Below are 24789 nucleotides of genomic sequence, written 5' to 3'. Positions count from 1 at the left end.
TGGACTGCAGTGGGGCGATTCGGCTCACTGCAACCTCCGCCTCCCGGGTTCAAGCGATTCTCCTGCCTTCGTCTCTTGAGTAGCTGGGATTACAGGCCTGCATCACCACACCCGGCTAATTTTTGTATTTTTAGTAGAGACGGGGTTTCATCATGTTGTTGGTCGGGCTGGTCTCGATCTCCTAACCTCGTGATCCGCCCGCCTCGGGTTCCCAAAGTGCTGGGATTACAGGTGTGAGCCACCGCGCCCGGCATGGACCTCCCAGCTTTTCAACCACATTTAATCTCCGTAGGGATATTTTTCATCATCATTCTATTGAGACAGAGACTGAGGATCAAAGGGAGACCACTTGGCTTCGAGGTGACAGCCTGTTCGAGTGGCGCGGTTCTCGGATCTTCTGGAAGCATCAGTTGCTCAGCCAGATCTGCGCCCCCAAGGCCCAGAACTCGCGGGCCCGCCACGGCCGCAGGCTCCCGCCCTCGCCTGGCCTCTGCGCTTGGCCGCTCAGCGCCATCTTTGAACCTGGCACCAATGCCTCACCTTCCGCCGTTTTCCTCGCCTAGGAGTAGTCAGGCCTTCCTCGAGCCTACTTTTTCTTGGGACAGTGTATGCAAAACCGGTCATGCTTCTTTCTCTGGCGGAGAAGAATCATTACTTTTCTTTCTTCCAGGCCTTGCAGGTGGCGCTGCGACCAATTCAAACATGGCGCCGCCAGCCTCACGTTCCCCGTTTTCCGCTCAAGGCTGCGTAGGGGCGGAGGTCGCGCCTGAGTGCGTCGGCACGAGAGGGCGGAACCGTCTCCACGGCAACCCGCGCGCAGTCCCGGCCACTGGAGTCGGCTGGTAGCGCGGGTGTTGCGGTGCTGGCGACTGGCGGGGTTGCGAGCAGCCCGGGGCCAGGGCGGCCAGGGCCACTGCAGGACGAGACCCTGGGTGTGGCGTCCGTGCCCTCGCAGTGGAGGGCCGTCCAGGGCATCCGCGAGGAGACGGTGAGGGCGCGGGCCCAGCGCGTAGAGACGCGGGCGGGAAGGCGCGGACGCAGCGCGGCCACCGGGCGGGTTCGGGCGTCCCGTTTGCTTTACAGTTGATTCCACATAAACTGACCCGGAGGATGCTCTTGGCTCATTTTTTAACAACAAAAAGTGGAAAAACAAACACCTCCAAGGAACCCAGGTTTGAAGGATTTTGTGTGAAGTGCAGTTTTTAAGCATTTAAAACAACTTTTTTTTTAGTTTTGTTTCGTTTGAGACAGGGTCTCGCTCTGTCGCCTAGGCTGGAGTGCAGTGGTGCGATCTGGGCTCACGGCAGTCTCAGCCTCCGGTGCACAAGCTGATCCTCCCACCTGCGCATCCAGAGTAGCTGAGACTTAAGGCGCGCGCCACCACGGCGGCTGTTTGTTTATTTATTATAGAGATGGGGTCTCCCTGTGTTTCCCTGGCTGGTCTCCAATTCCTGGGCTTAAGCTGTCCCTATCTCGGCTCGCTGTAAACTCCGCCTCCCGGGTTTACGCCATTCACCTGCCCCAGCCTCCCAAGTAGCTGGGATTACAGGCGCTCGCCAGCACGCCCGGCTAATTTTTTTTTGTATTTTTTAGTGGAGACGGGGTTTCACCGTGTTAGTCTGGATGGTCTCGATCTCCTGACATCGTAATCCGCCCGCTTCGGCCTCCCAAAGTGCTGGGATTACAGGCGTGAGCCACCGCGCCCGGCCCAGGCTAACTTTTTTTTTTTTTTTTTTTTTTTTGAGGCGGAGTCTCGCTCTGTCCCCCGGACTGGAGTGCAGTGGCCAGATCTCAGCTCACTGCAAGCTCCGCCTCCCGGGTTTCCGCCATTCTCCTGCCTCAGCCTCCCGAGGAGCTGGGACTACAGGCGGCCGCCACCTTGCCCGGCTAGTTTTTGTATTTTTAGTAGAGACGGGGTTTCACCGTGTTAGCCAGGATGGTCTCGATCTCCTGACCTCGTGATCCGCCCGTCTCGGCCTCCCAAAGTGCTGGGATTACAGGCTTGAGCCACCGCGCCCGGCCCAGGCTAACTTTTAAATGATCAAACTGCATCGTAAATTCTAGCCAAGCCAGTTTTCCAGGTGTTTAATCAAACGCGCACAAAAGGAAGTGCTCTGATGAGATGAAGGGCGGGGCTGCTGCTTGCTCAAGGCCTCTCCCAAGGGGTCCGTGCGGACTTTCAGTACCTGCCGTGTGCCAGGAGCTGTTCAAGGGTTGGGGACTCATCAGAAAAGAAGACAGACATCTGTCCCTCCTGGAGCTTACATGGGCAGTGGCAGGGGCTGTAATATTAACGTATATTTAATAAGTACATTATGCAGTGTGTTAGAAGATGAATAGTGCCGTGGACAAAAGGAAAAAGCTGAGAGATTGGAAGGACTGGGTTGGGGATTGAGAGGGTGGTTTGCCGGGTGGACTACAGTGAGAGGATGACATTTTAGCAAAGATTTGGAGGAGTGAGCGTGGGCTAAGTGGATACCTGGGGTAGTCATCAAGGGAGATGAAAAGTCAAGTGCAAAGTAGGGTGCCGTGGCATTGTGGCTGTAGTCCCAGCTACTTGAGCAGCTGAGGCGGGAGGATCCCTTGAGCCCAGGAGTTCAAAGGTACAGTGAGCTATGATTGCACCACTGTGTTCCAGCCTGGGTAACACAGTGAGAGACCCTGACTCTATAGGGGGAAAAAAAGGTCAGTGCAGAGGCCGTAGGACAAATCTGTTTGAGGAGGCAGATGGGCCTGGAGAGGAGTGAAGGATTGGGAAGAGTGGTCCCAGGTGAGGTCAGAGAGGATAATGTGAGGAAAGTCAGGTCAGGTGGGGCCTCTCAGAGTATTGTAAGGACTTATGCTTTTCCTCTGAAGATGAGCAGCATTGGGTGCTGCACATGTCCCAGAAGAGAATACTGAGGCTTAGCTTGCTGCATGAACCTGCAGAGAGCCCAGATCTTCCCCAAGGCCAGTGAGGTTTCCATGAAGTCTTATCTTGAGGACAGATTTCTTACCTTAGGCCTACAAGTCTGCACAGCTGAAGCCAGGATCTGATCTGGCTTGCAAGCACTCCCCACTTTGCTGTGCTGCATGGGAACAGTTCTCAGGGAAAGCCAGGGCACTGGGTGGTTTAGTTAACTGTCTATCCTTATCGCAGGTCAGCTGATGATTCAGATGCACTGGATTTTAAGCAGTACTCAGAATAGCTCTTGCTGAACATTTTGTTTTTGTTTTTTGTTTTTTTTTTTGAAACGGAGTCTCTGTCGCCCAGGCTGGAGTGCAGTGGCGCGATCTCTGCTCACTGCAAGCTCCGCCTCCTGGGTTCATGCCATTCTCCTGCCTCAGTCTCCTGAGTAGCTGGGACTACAGGTACCCGCCACCACGCCTGGCCAATTTTTTGTATTTTTAGTAGAGATGGGGTTTCACCGTGTTGGCCTGGATGGTCTTGGTCTTCTGACCTTGTGATCCGCCCACCTCAGCCTCCCAAAGTGCTGGGATTACAGGCGTGAGCCACCGCGCCCGGCCTTGCTGAACATTTTTAGAAGACTCTAGGTTGGGACTGGGCGTGATGTCTCACACCTGTAATCCCAGCACTTTGGGAGGCTGAGGCTGGTGGATCACCTGAGGTCAGGAGTTGGAGACCAACCTGGCCAACATGGTGAAACCCCATCTCTACTGAAAATACCAAAAATTAGCCGGATGTGGTGGTGCCCGCCTGTAATCCCAGCTCCTCTGGAGGCTGAGGTGGGAGAACCTCTTGAACCTGGGAGGCGAAGGTTGCAGTGAGCCGAGATTGTGCCACTGCACTCCAGCCTGGGTGACAGACTCTGTATATAAAAAATAATAATAAAAATAAAAAAGTAGACTCTAGGAATCATTGATTCAGTTTAATACTGTTGTTTTTTTTTTTTTTTTCTAATAGAATGAGATTGAGTCTGGTTAATTTTCTTGTAGATAGCTTTAACCTGTAGAATTCCAAGAAAATGATTCTAATACTTGGGTGTGAAGGCTTTCATCTGTGAGGATGGTTCACTTGAAACACTGCCAGCTCTCTTACCTAAGGAGATTCTTTTATATTGTAAGAATGTTTCAAGGGCCAGAAAAAGGTAAGTTACTTTTTTCATCCCTTCCCTTTCTGTTGTCCCTTTCCCACTCTTCTCTTCCCTTCCCCTCTCTCCCTCCTTTCCTCCCTCCCTCCCTTCCTTCCTTCCATCCATCCATCCGTCCATCCGTCCATCCAACCACAGGGTCTTGCTCTGTCTCCCAGGTAGGAGTGCAGTAGTGTCATCTTGGCTCACTGCAACCTCCAACTTCCAGGCTCAAGCCATCCCCTTGCCTCAGCCTCCTGTGTAGCAGGGATTACAGACACATGCCACTGCCCAGCTAATTTTTAAATTTTTTTTTTGTGAGATGGAGGCTGTTGCCAGGCTGGAGTGCAGTGGTGCCATCTCGGCTCACTGCAGCCTCCGCCTCCTGGGTTCATGCGATTCTCCTGCCTCAGCCTCAGTTCTGAGCTGAGACTACAGGCATGTACCACCACGCCCAGCTAATTTTTGTATTTTTTTTTTTTTTTTTTGAGACGGAGTCTTGCTCTGTTGCCCAGGCTGGAGTGCAGTGGCACGATCTCGGCTCCACACAACCTCCGCCTCCCGGGTTCAAGTGATTCTTCTGCCTAAGCCTCCAGAGTAGCTGGGACTACAGGCACGTGCCACCATGCCCAGCTAATCTTTGTATTTTTAGTAGAGATGGGGTTTCACTATGTTGGCCAGGCGAGTCTTGAACTCCGGACCTCGTGATCTAACCTCGTGATCTGCCCGCCTCGGCCCAGAGTGGTGAGAGTACAGGCATGAACCACCACGCCCAGCCATTTTTTTTTTTTTTTTTGAGGCGTAGTTTCACTCTGTTGCCCAGGCTGGAGGGCAGTGGCGCAGTCTCGGCTCACTGCAAGCTCTGCCTCCCGGGTGCATGCCATTCTCCTGCCTCAGCCTCCTAAGTAGCTGAGACTACAGGTGCCTACCACCATGGCCGGCTAATTTTTTATATTTTTAGTAGAGACAGGGTTTCACCGTGTTGGCCAGGATGCTCTCGATCTCCTGACCTCGTGATCCGCCTGCCTCAGCCTCCCAAAGTGCTGGGATTATAGGCGTGAGCCACCGTGCCCCGCCTGGCCTTTTTTTTGAGACACAGTCTCACTCTGTGGCCTAGGCTGGAGTGCAATGGCGTGATCTCAGCTCACTGCAACTTCTGCCTCCGACTTCAAGCAATTCTCCTGCCTCAGCCTCCCGAGTGGCTGGGGTTATAGGCATGAGCCACTATGCATGGCTAATTTTTTTTTTTTTTTTTTTTTTTTTTTTGAGACAGAATCTCACTCTGTTGCCCAGGCTGGAGTGCAGTGGCACGAGCTTGGCTCACTGCAACCTCTCCCTCCCGGGTTCAAGTGATTTTCCTGCCTCAGGCTCCCAAGTATCTGGAACTACAGGGGCATGCCAGCACGCCTGGCTAATTTTTTTGGTTTTTTTAGTAGAGGTGGGGTTTCACCGTGTTAGCCAGGATAGTCTTGATTTCCTGACCTCGTGATCAGCCTGCCTCAGCCACCCAAAGTGCTGTTAGCCACTGTGGATTACAGGTGTTAGCCACTGTGCTCAGCCCATTTTTTATTTTTTTATTTTTAGTAGGGATGGGGTTTCGCCATATTGGCCAGGTTGGTTTTGAACTCCTGACCTTTCACCATGTTGGCCAGGCTGGTCTCAAACTCCTGGCCTCAAGTCATCCCCCTGCCTCGGCCTCCCAAGGTATAGATATTACAAGCCTGAACCACCTCGCCTGGGCTACTCTTGGTACTTTCTTTTTGTGTGTTTGAGATGGAGTCTCGCTCTGTTGCCCAGGCTGAAGTGCAGTGGTGCGATCTCAGCTCACTGCAACCTCCACCTCCTGGTTTCAAGTGATCTCCTGCCTCAGCCTCCTGAGAAGGTGAAACTACAGCTGCGCGCCACAACGGCTGGTTAATGTTTGTATTTTCAGTAGAGACGGGGTTTCACCATGTTGGTCAAGCTGGTCTTGAACTCCTGACCTCAAGTGATCTGCCCACCTCAGCCTCCTAAAGTGCTGGGATTACAGGTGTCAGCTACTACCCCCGGCCCTTCTGGTAGTTTTGAAGCTTAGACATCATAGGGTTATGGAAAGATAGAGGGGCATAATGTAGTTCCTCCTCCATCTCTGTCAGCTTTTTATTTCCTTCCTGTTACTTTTCATCAAAATCTCTGATCAGCTTCTCTTTGGTCCCCACTGCATCCAGCAGCCACTTGGGCACCCCTTGTAGGCCTTCCTGGAGACCGTGAAAGATCTCATGCAGCTTCCCGACATGCTCCGAGGAGGGGGCAGAGGTGACCATGGCACAGGCTGTGCTGAAGCAGCGACCACTGAGATTCTGGGTGCTGGGTGTGCTCCTAGCCTGGCAGAACCACGCCCAGCCCCTCAGCTGTCATGGTGACCACTGCGCCACTGCCGCCTGGTGCTTTTTGAGTTAACTTTTTCTTCTTTGTGGAAGTAATCTATGGGCTGGCGTGGTACCTGTAATCCCAGCACTTTGAGAGGCTGAGGCGGGTGGATCACCTGAGGTCAGGAGTTCGAGACCAGCCTGGCCAACATGGTGAAACCCCATCTCTACTAAAAATACAAAAATGGGACTGGACGCGGTGGTTCACGCCTATAATCCCAGCAGTTTGTGAGGCCGAGGTGGGCAGATTACCTGAGGTCGACTGGTAGTTGAAGACCAGCCTGACCAACATGGAGAAACCCCGTCTCTACTAAAAATACAAAATTAGCCGGGCGTGGTGGCTACTCGGGAGGCTGAGGCAGGAGAATCGCTTGAACCCAGGAGGTGAAAGTTGCGGTGAGCCAAAATCACGCCACTGCATTCCAGCCTGAGTGACAGAGTGAGACCCTGTCTTAAAAAATACATATATATATAATTATAATATATTTATGTATATATTATATATATATATATTTTTATATATTTGTAGTTTTTGGCCTGACTTAACTTTTCTTGCCACATCCCTATCTGTTTAGAGGGACGGTGTCCTGGACCTTAATTTTCGATCTGAGTTTGAGGGTGCAGATCTTTTTTATTAGTGGCTTGGCCCTGGACTAGTAACGCAGTCTCTCTTCTGTGAAGTGCAATTGTTAGGATACTTCTTATGGGATTGAATGGGACTGTTGACCAGAAAGCCAAGTGAAAGCCAGTGCTGTTCGCGTGGAGTTTCTGAGTGTCAGTGACTGGCCCCGCTGGTCTCAGCTGAGGGGTACCTCATCCCTCTTCTCAAAGGTAGTCAACAGTGGAATGCCCTGGAAAGTGTTGAAAAATGTGAACTCCGGCCGGGCGCGATGGCTCAAGCCTGTAATCCCAGCACTTTGGGAGGCTGAGACGGGTGGATCACGAGGTCAGGAGATCGAGATCATCCTGGCCTACACGGTGAAACCCCGTCTCTATTAAAAAATACAAAAAAACAAGGCCGGGCGCGGTGGCTCAAGCCTGTAATCCCAGCACTGGGAGGCCGAGACGGGCGGATCACGAGGTCAGGAGATCGAGACCATCCTGGTTAACACTGTGAAACCCCGTCTCTACTAAAAAATACAAAAAACTAGCCGGGCGACGTGGCGGGCGCCTATAGTCCCAGCTACTCGGGAGGCTGAGGCAGGAGAATGGCGTGAACCCGGAAGGCGGAGCTTGCAGTGAGCTGAGATCCGGCCACTGCACTCCAGCCCGGGCGACAGAGCGAGACTCCGTCTCAAAAAAAAAAAAAGAAAAAAAAAAAAAATACAAAAAACTAGCCGGGCGAGGTGGCGGCGCCTGTAGTCCCAGCTACTCGGGAGGCTGAGGCAGGAGAATGGCGTAAACCTGGGAGGCGGAGCTTGCAGTGAGCCGAGATCGCGTCACTGCACTTCAGCCTGGGCTACAGAGCCAGACTCCGTCTCAAAAAAAAAAAAAAAAGAAGGCCGGGCGGGGTGGCTCAAGCCTGTAATCCCAGCACTTTGGGAGGCCGAGTCGGGCGGATCACGAGGTCAGGAGATCGAGACCATCCTGGCTAACATGGTGAAACCCCGTCTCTACTAAAAAATACAAAAAACTAGCCGGGCGAGGTGGCGGGCGCCTGTAGTCCCAGCTACTCGGGAGGCTGGGAGCTGAGACAGGAGTGGTAAACCCGGGAGGCGGAGCTTGCAGTGAGCTGAGATCCGGTCACTGCACTCCAGCCTGGGCGACAGAGCGAGACTCCGTCTCAAAAAAAAAAAAAAGAAAAATGTGAACTCCTGGGTTCTACTTGCAGTTACTGTGGCTAACTTTGCATGTGGTATGACCTGGGAATCTGGTTTTATAAAATCTCCCTAAATGATTCTAATGCATAGCAAAGTTTGAGAACCACTAGAACCACTAGTTTAATCCAGCTGCTTTCCAGTAGAGTTACTTAAAAAAAAAAATTACTTGTTTTTGAGACAGAGTCTCACTCTGTCATCCAGGCTGGAGTGCAATGGTACAATCTCAGCTCACTGCAACCTCTATCTCCCAGGTTCAAGCAATTCTCCTGCCTCAGCCTCCTGAGTAGCTGGGATTACAGGCACATACCACCACGCCCAGCTAATTTTTGTAGTTTTAGTAGAGATGGGGTTTCACCATGTTGGTCAGGCTGGTCTTGAACTCCTGACCTTGTGATCCGCCTGCCTCAGCCTCCCAAAGTACTGGGATTACAGGTGTGAGCCACTGCACTGGCCCAGTTTTTTTTTTTTTTTTTTTGAGATGGAATCTCACTGTCTTCCCTAGGCTGGAGTGCAGTGGTGCAATCTCGGCTCACTGCAGTCTCTGCCTTCTGAGTTCAAGCAATTCTCCCACCTCAGCCTCCCCAGTAGCTGGAATTAGAGGCGTGTCCCACTAGGCCTGGCTATTTTTTGTATTTTTAGTAGAGATGGGGTTTCACCATGTTGGCCAGGCTGGTCTCGAACTCCTGACCTGAAATGATCTTCCCACCTCGGCCTCCCAAAGTGCTGGTGGTCTAGTTCTGTCTCCCAGCCTGGAATGCAATGATGTGATCAAAGCTCACTGCACCCTTAAACTCTTGAGCTTAAGCAATCCTCCCACCTCCGTCTCCTGAGTAGATAGAATTACAGGTGCACACCATCACACCTGGCTAATCTGGAAAATTTCTGTAGAGTCAGAGGTCTTGCTTTGTTACCCAGCTGGTATTGAACTCCTGGCCTCACGTGAGCCTCCCACTCAGGCTCCCAAAGTGCTGAAATTAAAGCTGTGAACCACCATGTCTGGGCCGTTTTAAGCGTTTTTAAAAGTGTGCAGTTCAGAGGCATCAAGCATAATTCCAGTGGGCAATCCTCACTGCGATCTATTGAACTGTTTCCCAGTGGGGTGCATTTTTAACATTCAGGTTTGTCTCCCTTGATTTAGCTCCTTGAGGGCAGGGGTGAGTCTCCTGTAGTTTTCCATGTCCCGGAGGTGCCTAGGAAATGCTGAATTGAATGGTTTCTTGTGTGCTTTCACACCCTGGCAGGCCTCTGCTGCATCCCTCTTCTGAATTCACCTAGCTGCCTACCTCTGGGGCTCTAAGTGAGTGCCTTTTCTGGACTGGCTGTAGCTTCCGGCCCAGCAGATTCTCTCTCTCTCTCTCTTTTTTTGAAACGGAGTCTCCCTCTGTCGCCCAGGCTGTAGTGCAGTGGCACAATCTTGGCTTACTGCAACCTACACCTCCTAGGTTCAAGCGATCTTTCCACCTCAGCCTCCCTAGTAGCTGTGATTACAGTTGCCTGCCAACAGACTTCGCTAATTTTTCTTTCTTCTTTTTTTTTTTTTTGTATTTTTTGTAGAGAGAGCGCTTCACCATTTTGGTCAGGCTGGTCTCGAACTCCTGGCCTCAAATGATCTGCCTGCCTTAGCCTCCCAAAGGGCTAGGATTACATGCCTGAGCCATCATGCCTGGCCCTGCCCGCTTGGCTTGGCTGGGCCTGGCTTGGCCTGACCTGGCCTGGCCCAGGAGATTCTCTAGCATATGGCACCCCCTGCTGGAGTGGGCTTGTTTGAGACGGAGTCTGGCTCTGTTGCCCAGGCTGGAGTGTGATGGTGCGATCTCAGCTCACTGCAACCTCCGCCTTACTGGTTCAAGTGATTCTCCTGCCTCAATCTGCCGGATAGCTGAGATTACAGGTGTGTGCCACCACGCCCGACTAATTTTTGTATTTTTAGTAGAGGTGGGGTTTTGCCATGTTGGCCAGGATGGTCTCGAACTCTTGGCCTCAAGTGATCCTTCTGTCTCGACCTCCCAAAGTGCTGGGATTACAGGTGTGAGCCACTGTGCGCGGCCAGTGTTCAGTTTTCATTCAGTCAGAGAAGTCGGGCTTGGGGCCTAGCTTTTGGCTTGGGTAGGAGGTTTTCCAAGAAAAGGGGTCCTGTGGGGCAGGTGGACTTTGCAGGAGGCATCTCCTCACCTTTCTGGTCTTCAGTTTCCTTCCTCTGAGAGGCAGGAGTGCTGATGTTCTGGGCTTCTCCATGGCTGCAGGCTCTCTTGGGGAAGAATTGGCCTTCAGGCTGCAGAGGGTCCCTGGGGCCTCAGACTCTCAAGAGGGTGGACCCTGCTGGTCTTGCTTTGGTAGTTACTGTTCTCTGATTCCTTCCGAGGACGTCCTGGTGTGATTACGTAAAGTCTGGCCCAGCCCTTTGTACTCCCCTGAATACACCTTTTTTTTTTTTTTTTTCTTTGAGACGGAGTCTCGCTCTGTCGCCCAGGCTGGAGTGCAGTGGCCGGATCTCAGCTCACTGCAAGCTCCGCCTCCCGGGTTTACGCCATTCTCCTGTCTCAGCCTCCCGAGTAGCTGGGACTACAGGCGCCCACCACCACGCCCGGCTAGTTTTTTGTATTTTTTAGTAGAGACGGGGTTTCACTGTGTTAGCCAGGATGGTCTCGATCTCCTGACCTCGTGATCCGCCCGTCTCGGCCTCCCAAAGTGCTGGGATTACAGGCTTGAGCCACCCCGCCCGGCCTTTTTTTTTTTTTTTTTGAGACAATCTCGCTCTGTTGCCTGGGCTGGAGTGCAGTGGTGTGATCTCAGCTCACTGCAACCTCCACCTCCCAGGTTCAAGCAATTCTGCCTAAGCCTCCCGAGTACCTGGGATTACAGGCGTGTGCCCCCACGCCTGGCTAATTTTTTGTATTTTTAGTAGAGACAGGGTTTCACCATGTTGGCCAGGATGGTCTTGATCTCCTGACCTCGTGATCCACCCACCTTGGCCTCCCAAAGTGCTGGGATTACAGGCGTGAGCCATAGTGCCTGGTCCCTGGATACACTTTCTAGGTGTGGGAGGCTGGCTCGGGCCCCAGCTTCCTCAACGCTCCCCTCTGAGAGTGACCTAGGAAGCGAGGATCCTGACTCCCATGCCTCATTTCTTTCTGTCACTCCTTCCTGGGGGCTTCTTATTGGAGCCTTACCCTCTTGCCAGTCATACACTGCCTGGCATGGTGGCAGGGTATGGACTTGGGCCTCATCCCCAAAGGGATCTCAAACCATGGGAAGCTGACTTAGGTGTCCCGGAGCACAAAGAGTAATGGTGGCTTCTTACCAATTCACAGGAAATTTGCAGGTGCCATATTAATGTTTGTTTTTTGAGACAGAGTTTCGCTCTTGTTGCCTAGGCTGGAGTATGATGGTGCGATCTCAGCTCACCGCAACCTCTGCCTCCTGGGTTCAAGTGATTCTTCTGCCTCAGCCTCCCAAATAGCTGGGATTACAGGTGCGCTCCACCACGCCTGGCTGATTTTTGTATTTTTAGTAGAGATGGGGTTTCACTGTGTTGGTCAAGTTGGTCTCGAACTCCTGTCCTCGTGATCAGCCCACCTGGACTTCCCAAATTGCTGGGATTACAGGCGTGAGCCACTGTGCCCAGCTGATCTGGCTAATTTTTACATTTTTTGTAGAGACTGGGTTTCCCAATGTTGCCTAGGCTGGTCACAAACTCTTGGACTCAAAAATAATCCACCTTCCTTGGCCTCCCAAAGTGCTGGGATTACAGACATGAGCCACTGTGCCTGGCTTAGCATTATTTGTTAGGGCCCTAGGATTTTCTGGATATATATGAACTTTGGCTTTTACTTGAAGTCATCAGCTGCATTATCCCCTAACAAGAGAGTCAGCCTGTCTTGAAGCTTTGAAGCCAGGCATTGACTTCTTTCTAGTTTCCAAATTCCTAGATGGCATGTCCTTCCAATGTTTCATCTACTTTGAAAATCTGGGCCAGGTGTGGTGGCTCATGCCTGTAATCCCAGCACTTTGGGAGGCCCAGGTGGGGTGATCACCTGAGTTCAGGAGTTTGAGACCAGCCTGGCTGACATGGTGAATCCCCGTCTCTATTAAAAATACAAACATGGGCCGGGCGTGGTGGCTCAAGCCTGTAATCCCAGCACTTTGGGAGGCCGAGACGGGCGGATCACGAGGTCAGGAGATCGAGACCATCCTGGCTAACACGGTGAAACCCCGTCTCTACTAAAAAATACAAAAAACTAGCTGGGCGAGGTGGCGGGCGCCTGTAGTCCCAGCTGCTTGGGAGGCTGAGGCAGGAGAATGGTGTAAACCCGGGAGGCGGAGCTTGCAGTGAGCTGAGATCCGGCCACTGCACTCCAGCCTGGGTGACAGAGCGAGACTCCGTCTCCAAAAAAAAAAAAAAAAAAAATTGCAAACATTAGCCAGGCATGGTGGCAGGCACCTGTAATTCCAGCTACTCGGGAGGCTGAGGCACGAGAATTGCTAGAACCCAGGAGGCGAAGGTTGCCGAGATCACACCACTGTACTCTAGCCTGGGTGACAGAGTGAGACTCTGTCTCAAAAAAAAAAAAAAAGAAAATCTGTTTAGTGCGGCCACCTTCATCAATAATCTGAGCTAGATGTTCTGGAGAACTTGCTGTGGCTTCTCCAGCAGCACTTGCTGCTTCATCTTGTATTTGCACATTATGGAGATGGCTGCTTGCCTTAAAGCTCATGAGCCAACCTCTGCTGGCTTCACGCTTTTCTTCTGCAGCTTCCTCACCGCTCTCAGCCTTCATGGAGTTGAAGAGAGTCAGGGACTTGCTCTGGGTTGTGGTGTGTCTTAAGGAAATGTGGCTGGATTGATTTTCTATCCACGCCACTAAACTTTATCCCTATCAGCAGTATGCTGTTTCACTTCCTTATAATTTGTGTGTTCCCTGGAGTAGCACTTTTAGTTTCCTTCAAGAACTTTGCGTTCACAACTTGGCTGTTTGGTGCAAGAGGCCTAGCTTCAGCCTGTCTCAGCTTTCAACATGCCCTCTTCACTAAGCTTAATCATGTCTAGCTTTTGAATTAAGAGACCTGCAGCTATTCCTTCCCTTGAACATTTAGAGGCCCCTGTAGGGATATTAATTGGCTTACTTTTTTTTTTTTTTTTTGACATGGAGTCTCACTTTGATGCCCAGGCCAGAGTGCAGTGGCATGATCTCGGCTCATTGCAACCTCCGCTTCTTGGTTTAAGTGATTCTCCTGGCTCAGCCTTCCAAGTAGTTGGGACTACAGGCACCCGCTACCATGCCTGGGTAATTTTTTTTTTTTTTTTTTTTTTGAGACAGAGTGTCACTCTTGTTGCCCAGGCTGGGTTCAAGCGATTCTCCTGCCTCAGCCTCCTGAGTAGCTGGGGTTGCAGGTGCACACCACCATGCCCAGCTAATTTATGTATTTAGTAGAGATGGGGTTTTGCTGTGTTGGCCAGGCTGGTCTCGAAGTCCTGACCTCAGGTGATCCACCCGCCTTGGCCTCCCAGAGTGCTGGGATTACTGGCATGAGCCACTATGCCCGGCCAATTTTTGTATTTTTTTAGTAGAGATGGGGTTTCACCACATTGGGCAGGCTGGTCTTGAACTCCTGACCTCAGGTGATCTGCCCGCCTTGGCCTCCCAGAGTGCTGGGATTACAGGCATGAACCACCACACCTGGCCTAATTGGCTTACTTTCAGTGTTGTTTTGTCTCAGGGAATAGGGAGGCCCAAGGAGAGAGAGAGAGACAGGGAACAGCTGGTCAGTAGAGCAGTCAAATCACACACAACGTTTATTGATGAAGTTCACTGTCTCACGTGGGTGCGATTTGTGGTGCTGCAAAACAGTCACTGATCACAAATCACTATAACAGATAGAAGAATGAACAAGTTTGAAATATTGTGAGAATTGCCAAAATGTGGCAGAGGCATGAACTAAGCGCATGCTGCAGGGAAAATGGCCCGATAGGCTTGTGCAGTGCAGGGCGCCATGATTCTTCAGTTTGTGAGGAGTGCTGTATCTGCCAAGCGTCTGAAGCGGAGTGCAGTGACACGTGGTCATCCCAGCCTCGCGCGTGTGTGGGAGAGCACCATGGCTGGGATGCAGTTTACTGTGGTGAGGTCAGTCTAGTGGCAAGTCAGGTTGGCTGGGCGCAGTGGCTCACACCTATAATCCCAGTACTTTGGGAGGCCAAGGAGGGAGGATCATTTGAGCCCAGGAGTTGGAGACAAGCCTAGATAATATGGTGAGACCCTGTCTCTACGAAAAAATTCTTTTAAAAAATCAGCCAGGTGTAGTTTTGTACCTGTAGTCCCAGCTACTTGGGAGTCTGAGGTGGGAGGATTGCCTGAGCCCAGGAGGCAGAGGTAGATTGCAATGAGCTATGACCGCTCCATTGCACTCCAGCCTGGGCAACAGAGTGAGACCCTGTGTCAAAAAAAAAAAAAACCAAGGCCGCCTGGGTTCAAGTCAATCACCTTTTGCTGTGTGACCTTGGGTGAGTTCCTCAGTTTCTCTGTGCCCCAGTGCCAACATTAATAATATGAAGATAGGATTTACTTTGTAGGGTGGTTTTGAGGAGGAATGAGGTGATGTGGGTGAAGCTCTTGGCACAGTACCTGGAAGTGAGCTCTTACCAAGTGGCACTGTGGTCAGAATTGTCAGAATTGTGGCTTTCACGGAGTTTGAGATTATCCCTTAGTCCCCTTGACTCGGCACATGCACTTTCTGATCCCCTGGCCCATTCATTCATTCCTTGATGTGTATGCTCCCTTGGCAGCCTCCTCCAGCTCTCTGGCTTCAAGTCACATGTCTGGTCAGAAGCTCTCCAGAGCTTCATAACCTCCCCTGGGAATACTTGATGCCTCCCCGTGGGTGGCTGAGGCATCTGAGTCCAAAGCAGGCCCCACAGAACTGCCCTGTGTTCTCTGCCTGAGTGTGACCTCACATCTGGGGATGCTCTGTCCACGGGTTCTCAGTGCAGATCCCAGGGTCAGCCTGGATTCCCTTCTTTCCATGATTCCCAGAGTCCAACAGAGTCTTGGGCTTTACTTGCTCTGTTGCCCAGGCTGGAGTGCAGTGGCACAATCAACGGCTCACTGCAGCCTCCACTTCCTGGGCTCAAACAATCTTCCTACTTTAGCCTTCTGAGTAGCTGGGGACTACAGGATGTGCCACCATGCCTGGCAATTTTTTTTTTTTTTTTTGAGATGAAGTCTCCCTCTGTCACCCAGGCTGGAGTGCAGTGGCACGATCTTGGCTCACTGCAGCCTTCGCCCCCCAGGTTCAAGTGATTCTCCTGCCTCAGCCTCCCGAGTAATTGGGATTACAGGTGCCTGCCACTGTGCCCGGCCAATTTTGTATTTTTAGTAGAGACGGGGTTTCACCATCTTGGCCAGGCTGGTCTTGAACTCCTGACCTTGTGATCCACCTGCCTTGGCCTCCGAAAGTGCTGGGATTACAGGCGTGAGCCACTGCGCCCAGCTTCTGGCAAATTTTTAATTGTTTTGTAGGTACGGGGTTTCTCTCTGTTGCCCAGGCTGGTCTCAAACTCCTGGACTCAAGTGATCCTCTTGCCTCGGCCTCCCAGAGTACTCGGATTACAGGTGTGTGCCACTGCACTCAGGCAATTTTCCTCTATAACATTTTATTCTGGCCCACGACACTCCTTCCTGAAGCTTTCCACTTGGCCGACTCCTTCATGTCCTTCACCTCTCAGCTCAAATACCTTCTCCCTAAGAGGCTACCCTCGTTGTCCCATCCAGACAGCCTCCCTGGCTGTTTGCTTCTGTTCTCGTGCCTCTGGATGTGCTCAGTGCTGTGTGGATTTGGTATTTTGCATCTCTCCCCACCCCTGTGTAAGCACCTGGGGCTTACAGTTCTCAGAAGAGAACTGTCCTGGTGAGTCCGGCCCCCTTCCTTCCTCCGATCTTGCCTCCTGGCCCAGCTCGAATCCTGCCTGAGATGGGAAGGAGGGAGTGTGGCAGTCCAGGGCCTTGTCATTGTCCCTTGGCCACCTGGGGAAAGCCCCTCAAGCAGCAACATTGCTTCCGCCCAGAGAGCCTTCGTTTGGTGAAGATCGGGCATGTCTGTAAGATAGGGAGGCTGGCTTCTCCTTCCCTGTTCTGATGTTTGTACCTGTGCCAGGTACAGCTAAGCAGGGGACCAGGAATAGTAGGCGTGGTGGCAGGATGGAGAGCAAGGCCTCTGGGGGCGGTGCTCTGCCTCCCACCCAGCAGCTCATAGTGGATGCCGGAGCTGCCATTGCTCGCCCGGGTGCTGGGAGGGCTGCCTGCTGAGGGAGGCAGCTGGGGTGGTGCGAAGCTGGGGTGTTCATGGGCATCAGACCATGTGTCTGCCAGGGTGCTGGTGTGAGCCGACGTGGTTCTGCCTGCCCTCCGCATCTTCAGAAATGGAGCCCTCTGGCTCCTCCGAATTGTTGTACCAAAAGTCTGGGGCAGGGTCTCACTGGCCTGTGTGGGTCCCTTGGCCAGCCCTGAATTGGTCCCTGGGGCTGGGGTGTGGACACAGTGCTCTGGTTGGCTGGCATTGATTGACTGTGGGACATAGGAGAGTCAAGGGGCCATCTCCAACCCAGACCTCACTGAGAGAGGCCCCTAGCCGGGGACCCATCGCACCTGGGAGGAGGTCAAGCAGGAGGGGCAGGCAGGGGCTGGGCGGGGGCTGGGCGAGGACAGCTGGGTGGTGATGCTTGTTTTCACCCTCCCCCCAGAAAAGTTGCCAGACGGCCAGCATTGCCACTGCCAACGCGTCCGCCCAGGCCCGGAATCATGTGGACGCCCAGGTGCAGACGGAGGCCCCTGTGCCCGTCAGTGTGCAGCCCCTGTCCCGGTACGACGTGCCTCGGCTCGCAGCCTTTCTTCAGAGAGTGGAGGCGATGGTCATCCGAGAGCTGAACAAGAACTGGCAGAGCCACGCGTTTGATGGCTTCGAGGTGAACTGGACCGAGCAGCAGCAGATGGTAGGGGATGGGCTGGTGCAGCCTCGGGTGGAGCCCCTGCCCCACTTCTGTCTCCCCTTGTTTTCCTTCCCACAAATAACAGCCGTGCCAGTCATCGTCACAGTCAGCAGTCACCAGGCTCTAACGTCCTGCCTGGTACTGGGCTAGGTTCCCTAAGAATAAGTCAGTGAGTCTTCACTGCTGACCTTGAGGTAGGTATTGTTCTGTCCACTTTACGGTTAGGGAGATGGACATCCTATGTGGAAGTAACGTCCAGGGTAAAACTGAGCGGGTGAGCAGTGGAGGCAGAGGCTGGAGCCCGGGTGGCCTGGCTGTTCTGCCTCCCCATGTATGGTGCAGCAAGGGCCTTCTTTGGGCCAGGCCCAATTTAAGAATGTCTCCTGTGGTATCTTATTCACTCCTCAAAATAACTGTATGAGGCCAGGCGCGGTGGCTCATGCCTGTCATCGCAGCACTTGGGAGGCCAAGGTGGGTGGATCACCTGAGGTCCGGAGTTCCAGACCAGCCTGGCCAACATAGTGAAACCCCGTCTCTGCTAAAAATACAAAAATTAGCCAGGCGTGGTGGCACACGCCTGTAGTTCCAGCTACTCAGGAGGCTGAGGCAGGAGAATTGCTTTAACCCGGGAGGCGGAGGTTGCAGTGAGCTGAGACTATAACACTGCACTCCTGCCTGGACAACAGAGCAAGACTCCGTCTCAAAAAAAGACAAACAAAAAAAACAACTGTATGAGGTAGTGCTATTATAATCTTCAGTTTATAGATGAGGCTGAGAGAGGCTAAGTGACTTGTCCAGGGCCACCCAGCTCAAGGCTCAGCTCAAGGGCTGAGTCAGAACTTGAACCCCAGTCTCTCTGGTTTCACTACCATGCTCCAGGTCATCTGCCCTCTGGATACAGTCCAGAGTCATGACCCTGTAAACACTGATGGGCAGTTGGGCAGACAGCATTGGGTTTGAGATGAGGGAGCTTGTATCTTTTTCTTTTTTTTGAGATGGAGTCTTGCTCTGTCACCCAGTGCAAGATCAGTGCAATGGCATGATCTTGGCTCACTGCAACCTCCACCTCCCAGGTCCAAGCAATTCTCCTGTCTCAGCCTCCTGAGTAGCTGGGATTACAGGCACCCGCAACCACACCTGGCTAATTTTGTATTTTTGGTGGAGACAGGATTTCACCATGCTGGGCAGGCTGGTTTCGAACTACTGACCTCAGGTGATCCGCCTGCCTCAGCCTCCCAAAGTACTGTGATGACAGGCGTGAGCCACCGCACCTGGCCAAAAAAATTTTTTTAGAGTTAGGGTCTTCCTATGTTGCCCAGGCTGCACTTCAGATGGGCTTGAGATGCTCCTGCCTCAGCCTCCTGAGATGATTTTTTACAAAGTGTAAACATTTCTTGAACCAGAACACAGATCAACAAAGTGAACATGACCAGGCCTGCAAGAGCTTCCTTCCACCTCCTAGCCCACTGTATAGCCTTGTTTGAAAATAATAGGTTCATGCACGTGGTGGCTTGGATTGGTGCCGCGTTCCTTTTCACAGCTGCATAGTGCTCCATTGACAGACCACATTGATTTAGCCACTCATCAGCTGACGGACATTTGAGCTGTTCCCCTTTTTGGGTATTGTGAGTCATGTTCCTGTGTCTGGTGGACGTGGGTTTTCATTTCTCTTGGGTCTAAACCTAGGAGTGGAGTTGCTAGTCCTGGTCTCCTGCCAGCTTGTTCTCCACAGCAGAGGCACCTCTTGCACATGCTCCAGCAGTGCCCGGGGTGTGGCTGTGGAGTGGGGAGTCTTTCCAGTGGATAGTTTGTTTTTTTTTTTTTTACAAAATGAGTTTTTTTTTTTTTTTTTTTGAGATGGAGTCTCACTCTGTTGCCAGGCTGGAGTGCAGTGGCGCGATCTCAGCTCACTGCAACCTCCACCTCCCAGGTTCAAGCTCTTCTCCTGCCTCAGCCTCCCAAGTAGCTGGGACCACAGGTGCCTGCCACCACGCCTGGCTCATTGTTTTGTATTTTTAGTAGAGATGGGGTTTCACCATGTTGGCCAGGATGGTCTCGAACTCCTGACCTCGTGATCTGCCTGCCTTGGCCTCCCAAAGTGCTGGGATTACAGGTGTTGAGCCACCAGGCCCGGCCTTTTTTTTTTTTTTTCTGAGACACGGTCTTGCTCTGTTGCTTAGGCTGGAGAGCAGCAGTGCAACCTCTGTCTCCTGGGTTCAAGTGATCCTCCCACCTCAACTTCCTGAGTAGCTGGGATTACAGGCTCTGGCCCCCATGTCCAGCTAATTTTTGTATTTTTGGTAGAGACGGGGTTTCACCATCTTGCCTACGCTGGTCTTGAACTCCTGAGCTCAAGCTATCCTCCTGCCTCAGCCTCCCAGAGTGCTGAAATTACAGGAGCCATTGCGCCCAGCCTTCAGTGGATAGTTTCTTTATGTAGAATCATGAGGTCAACAGATCTGAAACGTCAGAGGATCTGGGAGGCTGTTTGGATTCCTGGCACACACTACTTCCTGGGCAGCTGGTGCCTACCCCTGGCTAGGCTGGTTGTCAGCCTCCTCACATGTGGCTGTGGCCGGATGGGAACTGAAAGCGAGATGCCAGAGCTAGACAAAAAATTGTGTGCAGCTGGGCACTGTGGCTCACGCCTGTCATCCCAGCACTTTGGGAGACCGAGGCAGGCGGATCACCTGAGGTCAGGAGTTCGAGACTAACCTGGGCAACATGGTGAAACCCCATCTTTGCTAAAAATACAAAAATTAGGCTGGGTGCAGTGGTTCACGCCTGTAATCCCAGCACTTTGGGAGGCTGAGGCGGGTGGATCACGAGGTCAGGAGATCGAGACCATCCTGGCTAACACAGTGAAGCCCCGTCTCTACTAAAAATACAAAAAATTAGCCAGGCGTGGTGGCGGGTGCCTGTAGTCCCAGCTACTCGGGAGGCTGAGGCAGGAGAATGGCGTGAACCCGGGAGGCAGAGCTTGCAGTGAGCTGAGATCGCACCACTGCACTCCAGCCTGGGCAACACAGCAAGACTCCGTCTCTTAAAAAATACGTGTATATATATATATACACACACACACACACACACACACACACACTCACAAATTAGCCGGGTGTGGTGATGTGTGCCTGTAGTCCCAACTACTTGGGAGGCTGAGGCATGAGGATCACTTGAACCTGGGAGGTGGAGGTTGCAGTGAGCGGAGATTGCACCATTGCACTCCAGCCTGGACCACAGAGTGAGACTCTGTCTCAAAAAAGAAAACCAACCGACTAACCACCACCACCACCACAAAATCGTGCATGTAGCACAATGTGACGTTGGATGGTTTGCTTGACCCCTTGTCGAGTGTCGCACTCGGCCATGTTGGGCATTTTTATGCTGCTGGCAGCCATCCCTACCTTCCTGCTACAGCCCCTGAGGCTTGGAAACTGGAGTGCGCCTGTGAGGGCAGCTGCCGCTCTGGGCAGGAGCCTGGTCGGCCTTGCTTCTCAGGCCATGCCTTCTGGGCTGTTGGAAGCATCCTGCTGGGACAGATGTGGGGATGAACGCTCCACATGTTCCTCTAGGCCTGGCCGATGGACTTGAGGGCCTCTACGGCCAATGTGGCCTGGCCTAGGTGGGGTTTTGGTTAGGCACGCACGAGGCCCTCTGCTGGTGGCTTTGGGACTCAGGGTTGGGGATGTCTCTGCAGGTGTCTTGTCTGTATACCCTGGGCTACCCCCCAGCCCAAGCGCAGGGTCTGCATGTGACCGGCATCTCCTGGAACTCCACTGGCTCTGTGGTGGCCTGTGCCTACGGCAGGTGAGTGGCAGTGGGGCGGGTGAGGGCAGCGTGCCACTCCAGGACCCTCGCTGGGCCTTGTCTCTGTAGCTGCGCACGGAAGAGTTGGTTCTAAGAGCTTGGCTGTCCTGGGAGTCTCTTCTTAAGGCTTCCTGGGCGGGGTTGACAAGAGGCAGGAGAAGAGCAGGCAGTGGGGCTGAGTGCCCGGACCGCCCTCCCCCCCGCCTGGCGGCCCTGGGCCTGCCTCCCTCGCTGCTTCCCCATCCTGCATGGCATGGACCATCCTTGGTGCCTGGGAACCGTTTTCCAGAGAATGTCATGCCCTTGGGGTGCTAGAGTGGAGCATGGGCCACTTCAGTACCCAGAGTAGTGTCGAGTGGTGCCAAGGACACAGCGAATGTGTCGGGGGCTAGTGGGGAGAGAGGTGGGGTGGGTGATAGGAGCCCCACCCAGGGGCACAGCCGGCTTAGGCGTGTCCGTGTGCAGGCTGGACCATGGGGACTGGAGCACACTTAAGTCCTTCGTGTGTGCCTGGAACCTGGACCGGCGAGGCCTGAGTCCCCGGCAGCCGTCGGCCGTGGTGGAGGTCCCCAGCGCTGTCCTGTGTCTGGCTTTCCACCCCACGCAGCCCTCCCATGTTGCAGGTGAGCTACCTGCTGCCTCTGCCTCCTCTCCTCTCAGGACTCAGTTTCCCACCCTGCAGAGGCACACAAGGGAGCTTTTCATGGGCCCTTTGGCCCGGAGACAGAAAGGCAGGCCCTGACCCCCCTCAGCCTGGAGCCCAGGTGAAGATCTGTGGTGAGGCCTGAGGGGGTGGAACTCGGAGGAGGAGTCTGGAAGGGGTCCATGGTCGGGGCCAGGGGGCTGTGGAGAGGCCAGAAGAGGCAGGTGCCCTTGGGAAGCCATCAGTGGTAAGGGGCAGGCAATGCTGGAGGGAGCTGCCAGGTGCAGGGCAGGGGTGTCTGGCAAAGCTCCCTGGGGTACAGCAGGGGAGCTGGGGGCTAGGACTCTGCCTCTGCGGGGATGACTTCCAGCCAAGTGGCTCTGCCACCTGGCCCTGTGGGTGGGCCAGGGCGGGTGCTTGGCCAGGAAGCCAGGCTGAGGGTGGGGCTGAGCCTCTGCCCAGGCCCGCTGTCCCTGCAGGAGGGCTGTACAGTGGCGAGGTGCTGGTGTGGGATCTGAGCCGTCCTGAGGACCCGCTGCTGTGGCGCACAGGCCTGACGGATGACACCCACACAGACCCTGTGTCTCAGGTCAGGGCAGGGGCTGCTGGGCGGGGTGGCCCCTGAGGCAGAGCTGGGGAGAGGGCACCCACTCTCCTAGGAAGGTCACCCGGGCGTTGGCAATTGGACAGTTGCCTCCTGCATTCTCAGAGCTCCCACAGCATGAGTCACCCTGCTCAGGAGCCACTCCCAGGGCCCTGTGGCCATTCCCAGCCTCCTCTGCAGGCACCGAGTGAGCAGCACTGGGATTCTGGGACTGGAGAGGGCCCTGGGAACCCTCTGGGCCTGCCCCCTGGTGGGTGAGCCTGGCTCTCGGGCCTCCCTGATAAAATTCTTTTTTTCCTGGAAGAGAGGGAGGGTAGGGGTGGAGTGTAACACCTGGGCCAGGTGTCCCTTGTCTCCATCCTGGCCCTGCACACTGTCATCTCAGGTGGTGTGGCTGCCCGAGCCTGGGCACAGCCACCGCTTCCAGGTGCTGAGTGTAGCCACCGACGGGAAGGTGCTGCTCTGGCGTGGCGTCGGGGCGGGCCAGCTGCAGCTCACGGAGGGCTTCGCCCTGGTCATGCAGCAACTGCCACGGAGCACCAAGCTAAAGAAGGTGCGCGGGCGCCCGGAAACTGCCTTGGCTGCGCCGGAGAGTGGGCAAGGCGGGAAGGTGTGGCCAGTGGGCCCAACTTGCTGTGGTCGCCCCTCCTGTTCTCTGGCTCTGTTGGGACAGTGCCATCTGATGCCCTTGGCTCTGACCCTGCTGCTGCCGTTTCTCCACAGCATCCCCGGGGGGAGACCGAGGTGGGCGCCACGGCAGTGGCCTTCTCCAGCTTTGACCCGAGGCTGTTCATTCTGGGCACGGAAGGTGGCTTCCCGCTCAAGTGTTCCCTGGCAGCTGGAGAGGCAGCCCTCACGCGGATGCCCAGCTCTGTGCCCCTGCGGGCCCCGGCACAGTTTACCTTCTCCCCCCACGGTGGTCCCATCTACGCTGTGAGCTGTTCCCCCTTCCACAGGTAGGCAGGAGAGGCCTGGGCCCGGGGCATAGTGGGGCCAGGGCATCCCTGCCCTGCAGGTGTCTAGCCTGCTAAGCCTCATGATGAACTGCTTCAAGTGCTTGCCTTCTGCCCACCTGAGACCCTGTCCAGGTCTTTGGTGGTTGGCCCAGGCATCATCCGTCTAATGAGAGGACCAGCTCCAGGCTCAGGGACCTGGGAGGCTCTTCATGAGCTTGGTAGCCCAGGAGGGGTCTGGTGTTGGGGGCCAGCACCACCCAGACCCCAGCAATGATTCCCTTGCCTGGCCTCCTGCATCCTATCTAGGAATCTCTTCCTGAGCGCTGGGACCGACGGGCATGTCCACCTGTACTCCATGCTGCAGGCCCCTCCCCTGACCTCGCTGCAGCTCTCCCTCAAGTATCTGTTTGCTGTGCGCTGGTCCCCAGTGCGGCCCTTGGTTTTTGCAGCTGCCTCTGGTGAAGGTAGGAAGGGGCCGCCAGGCCTGGATCTCTTTAAGGGGTGGGTGATCTGGCCCCTGCTTGTACCTGGGGTTCTGAGTTGGCGAAAGACTGCACATGGGGGTAAGGACAGCTTCCCTCCAGCAACCCAACTCAAAGCAGCCGTGGCTGCACACGACAGGATTGAACCCAGGCGTCAGCCTCCTCCTGCCCTGTGGTTGGTCTCTAGTTTCTCTTACTCCATGTATCTGTCTTTGCAGGTGACGTGCAGCTGTTTGATCTCCAGAAAAGCTCCCAGAAACCCACAGTTTTGATCAAGCAAACCCAGGATGAAAGCCCTGTCTACTGTCTGGAGTTCAACAGCCAGCAGACTCAGCTCTTGGCTGCGGGCGATGCCCAGGGCACAGTAAAGGTGTGGCAGCTGAGCACAGAGTTCACAGAACAAGGGCCCCGGGAAGCTGAGGACCTGGACCGCCTGGCAGCAGAAGTGGCCACCTGAGGGGTCCCGGGAGGCGGGTGCAAGCCTTCGCTGTGCCGAGCCTTATGTTTCTGACAACAAGCTGAATGAAGAAAAGCAAAGTTTTGGGGGAAGTCATCATTTATTTGTCTTTTACATGAAACAGATTTGGGGGAGGGCAGGAGAACAAGGGGAAGAGCCAGCTGCTTTGATTTTCTGAAGTCGGAATGAGGGCAGCTGCTTCAAGACGTGGATCTGGGTCCCCACAGTGACATAGTGATTGTGACTGGACCGGAAGCGGGTTAGTGAAGCACCATTTTCTACTAAGTCTTATTCCAAGCTAAGCAGGCTTAAGGTTACAGTGGAAAGTGAGAGCACAGAGGAGCAGACATGCAGCAAGGCGACGCGGGGCAGGCAGCAAGGGGCGGGTGACCCAGGGAGCGGCTCAGTTCACAAAGAGCGAGCGGGTGAACTCCACGTAGTCAAACGCAGTGGGGAGCTCCCGGCCCTTGCCGTCCACGTAGGGCTTCATGTGGGAGACGCAGTAGTCGGCTTGTTCCCGGGTCAGGTTCTATGGGGTAAGAGACCGCACCTGGTGTCTGAG

The 24789-nt window shown here is 53.9% G+C and overlaps 2 protein-coding genes across 11 annotated transcripts in view; one reads left to right on the top strand and one right to left on the bottom strand.

Moving 5' to 3' along the window:
* The first annotated feature begins 683 nt into the window (after positions 1 to 683).
* WDR34 (WD repeat domain 34) lies at positions 684 to 24319 on the top strand. 3 transcript variants are annotated; one of them, XM_033192923.1, is made up of 10 exons: positions 715 to 988; positions 3937 to 4088; positions 17033 to 17281; positions 20976 to 21085; positions 21551 to 21708; positions 22208 to 22317; positions 22718 to 22885; positions 23056 to 23288; positions 23595 to 23752; positions 23989 to 24319. In XM_033192923.1, the coding sequence occupies exons 3-10, from the start codon at positions 17198 to 17200 to the stop codon at positions 24225 to 24227; spliced, it is 1260 nt and encodes a 419-aa protein (XP_033048814.1). In that variant the 5' UTR covers positions 715 to 988; positions 3937 to 4088; positions 17033 to 17197; the 3' UTR covers positions 24228 to 24319. The 3 variants fall into 3 exon arrangements, with proteins under 3 accessions (XP_033048806.1, XP_033048814.1, XP_033048822.1); XM_033192915.1 differs by lacking the exon at positions 3937 to 4088 and having other exon boundaries at positions 684 to 988; XM_033192931.1 differs by lacking the exon at positions 3937 to 4088 and having other exon boundaries at positions 17033 to 17254.
* Positions 24309 to 24789, bottom strand: part of SPTAN1 (spectrin alpha, non-erythrocytic 1) — an 86280-nt gene continuing 85799 nt past the window's right edge. For 6 of the 8 annotated variants that reach the window (XM_033192843.1, XM_033192849.1, XM_033192855.1 and 3 more), the window contains one exon: positions 24309 to 24756. In XM_033192843.1, the coding sequence (XP_033048734.1) occupies positions 24631 to 24756 (126 nt within the window). In that variant the 3' untranslated portion in view covers positions 24309 to 24630. The remainder of the gene's footprint in view (positions 24757 to 24789) is intronic. The other 2 variants (XM_033192859.1, XM_033192864.1) reach the window with 1 other exon arrangement.

This window comes from Trachypithecus francoisi, unplaced genomic scaffold, assembly GCF_009764315.1.
Source record: "Trachypithecus francoisi isolate TF-2019V2 unplaced genomic scaffold, Tfra_2.0 Contig01585, whole genome shotgun sequence".
NCBI classification, from domain to species: Eukaryota; Metazoa; Chordata; class Mammalia; order Primates; family Cercopithecidae; genus Trachypithecus; species Trachypithecus francoisi.
The sequence above is the reverse complement of the archived record's forward strand: the minus strand, read 5'-3'. Positions and strand labels throughout refer to the sequence as shown.

Bases quoted from the DNA above. Each gene is read 5' to 3' on its own strand.
- WDR34 (XM_033192915.1), top strand. From the start codon at position 17,198: ATGGTCATCCGAGAGCTGAACAAGAACTGGCAGAGCCACGCGTTTGAT. The intron at 21,709-22,207 runs GTGAGCTACCTG...CTGTCCCTGCAG, and splicing joins GCAGCCCTCCCATGTTGCAG to GAGGGCTGTACAGTGGCGAG. The intron at 22,318-22,717 runs GTCAGGGCAGGG...CTGTCATCTCAG, and splicing joins ACACAGACCCTGTGTCTCAG to GTGGTGTGGCTGCCCGAGCC.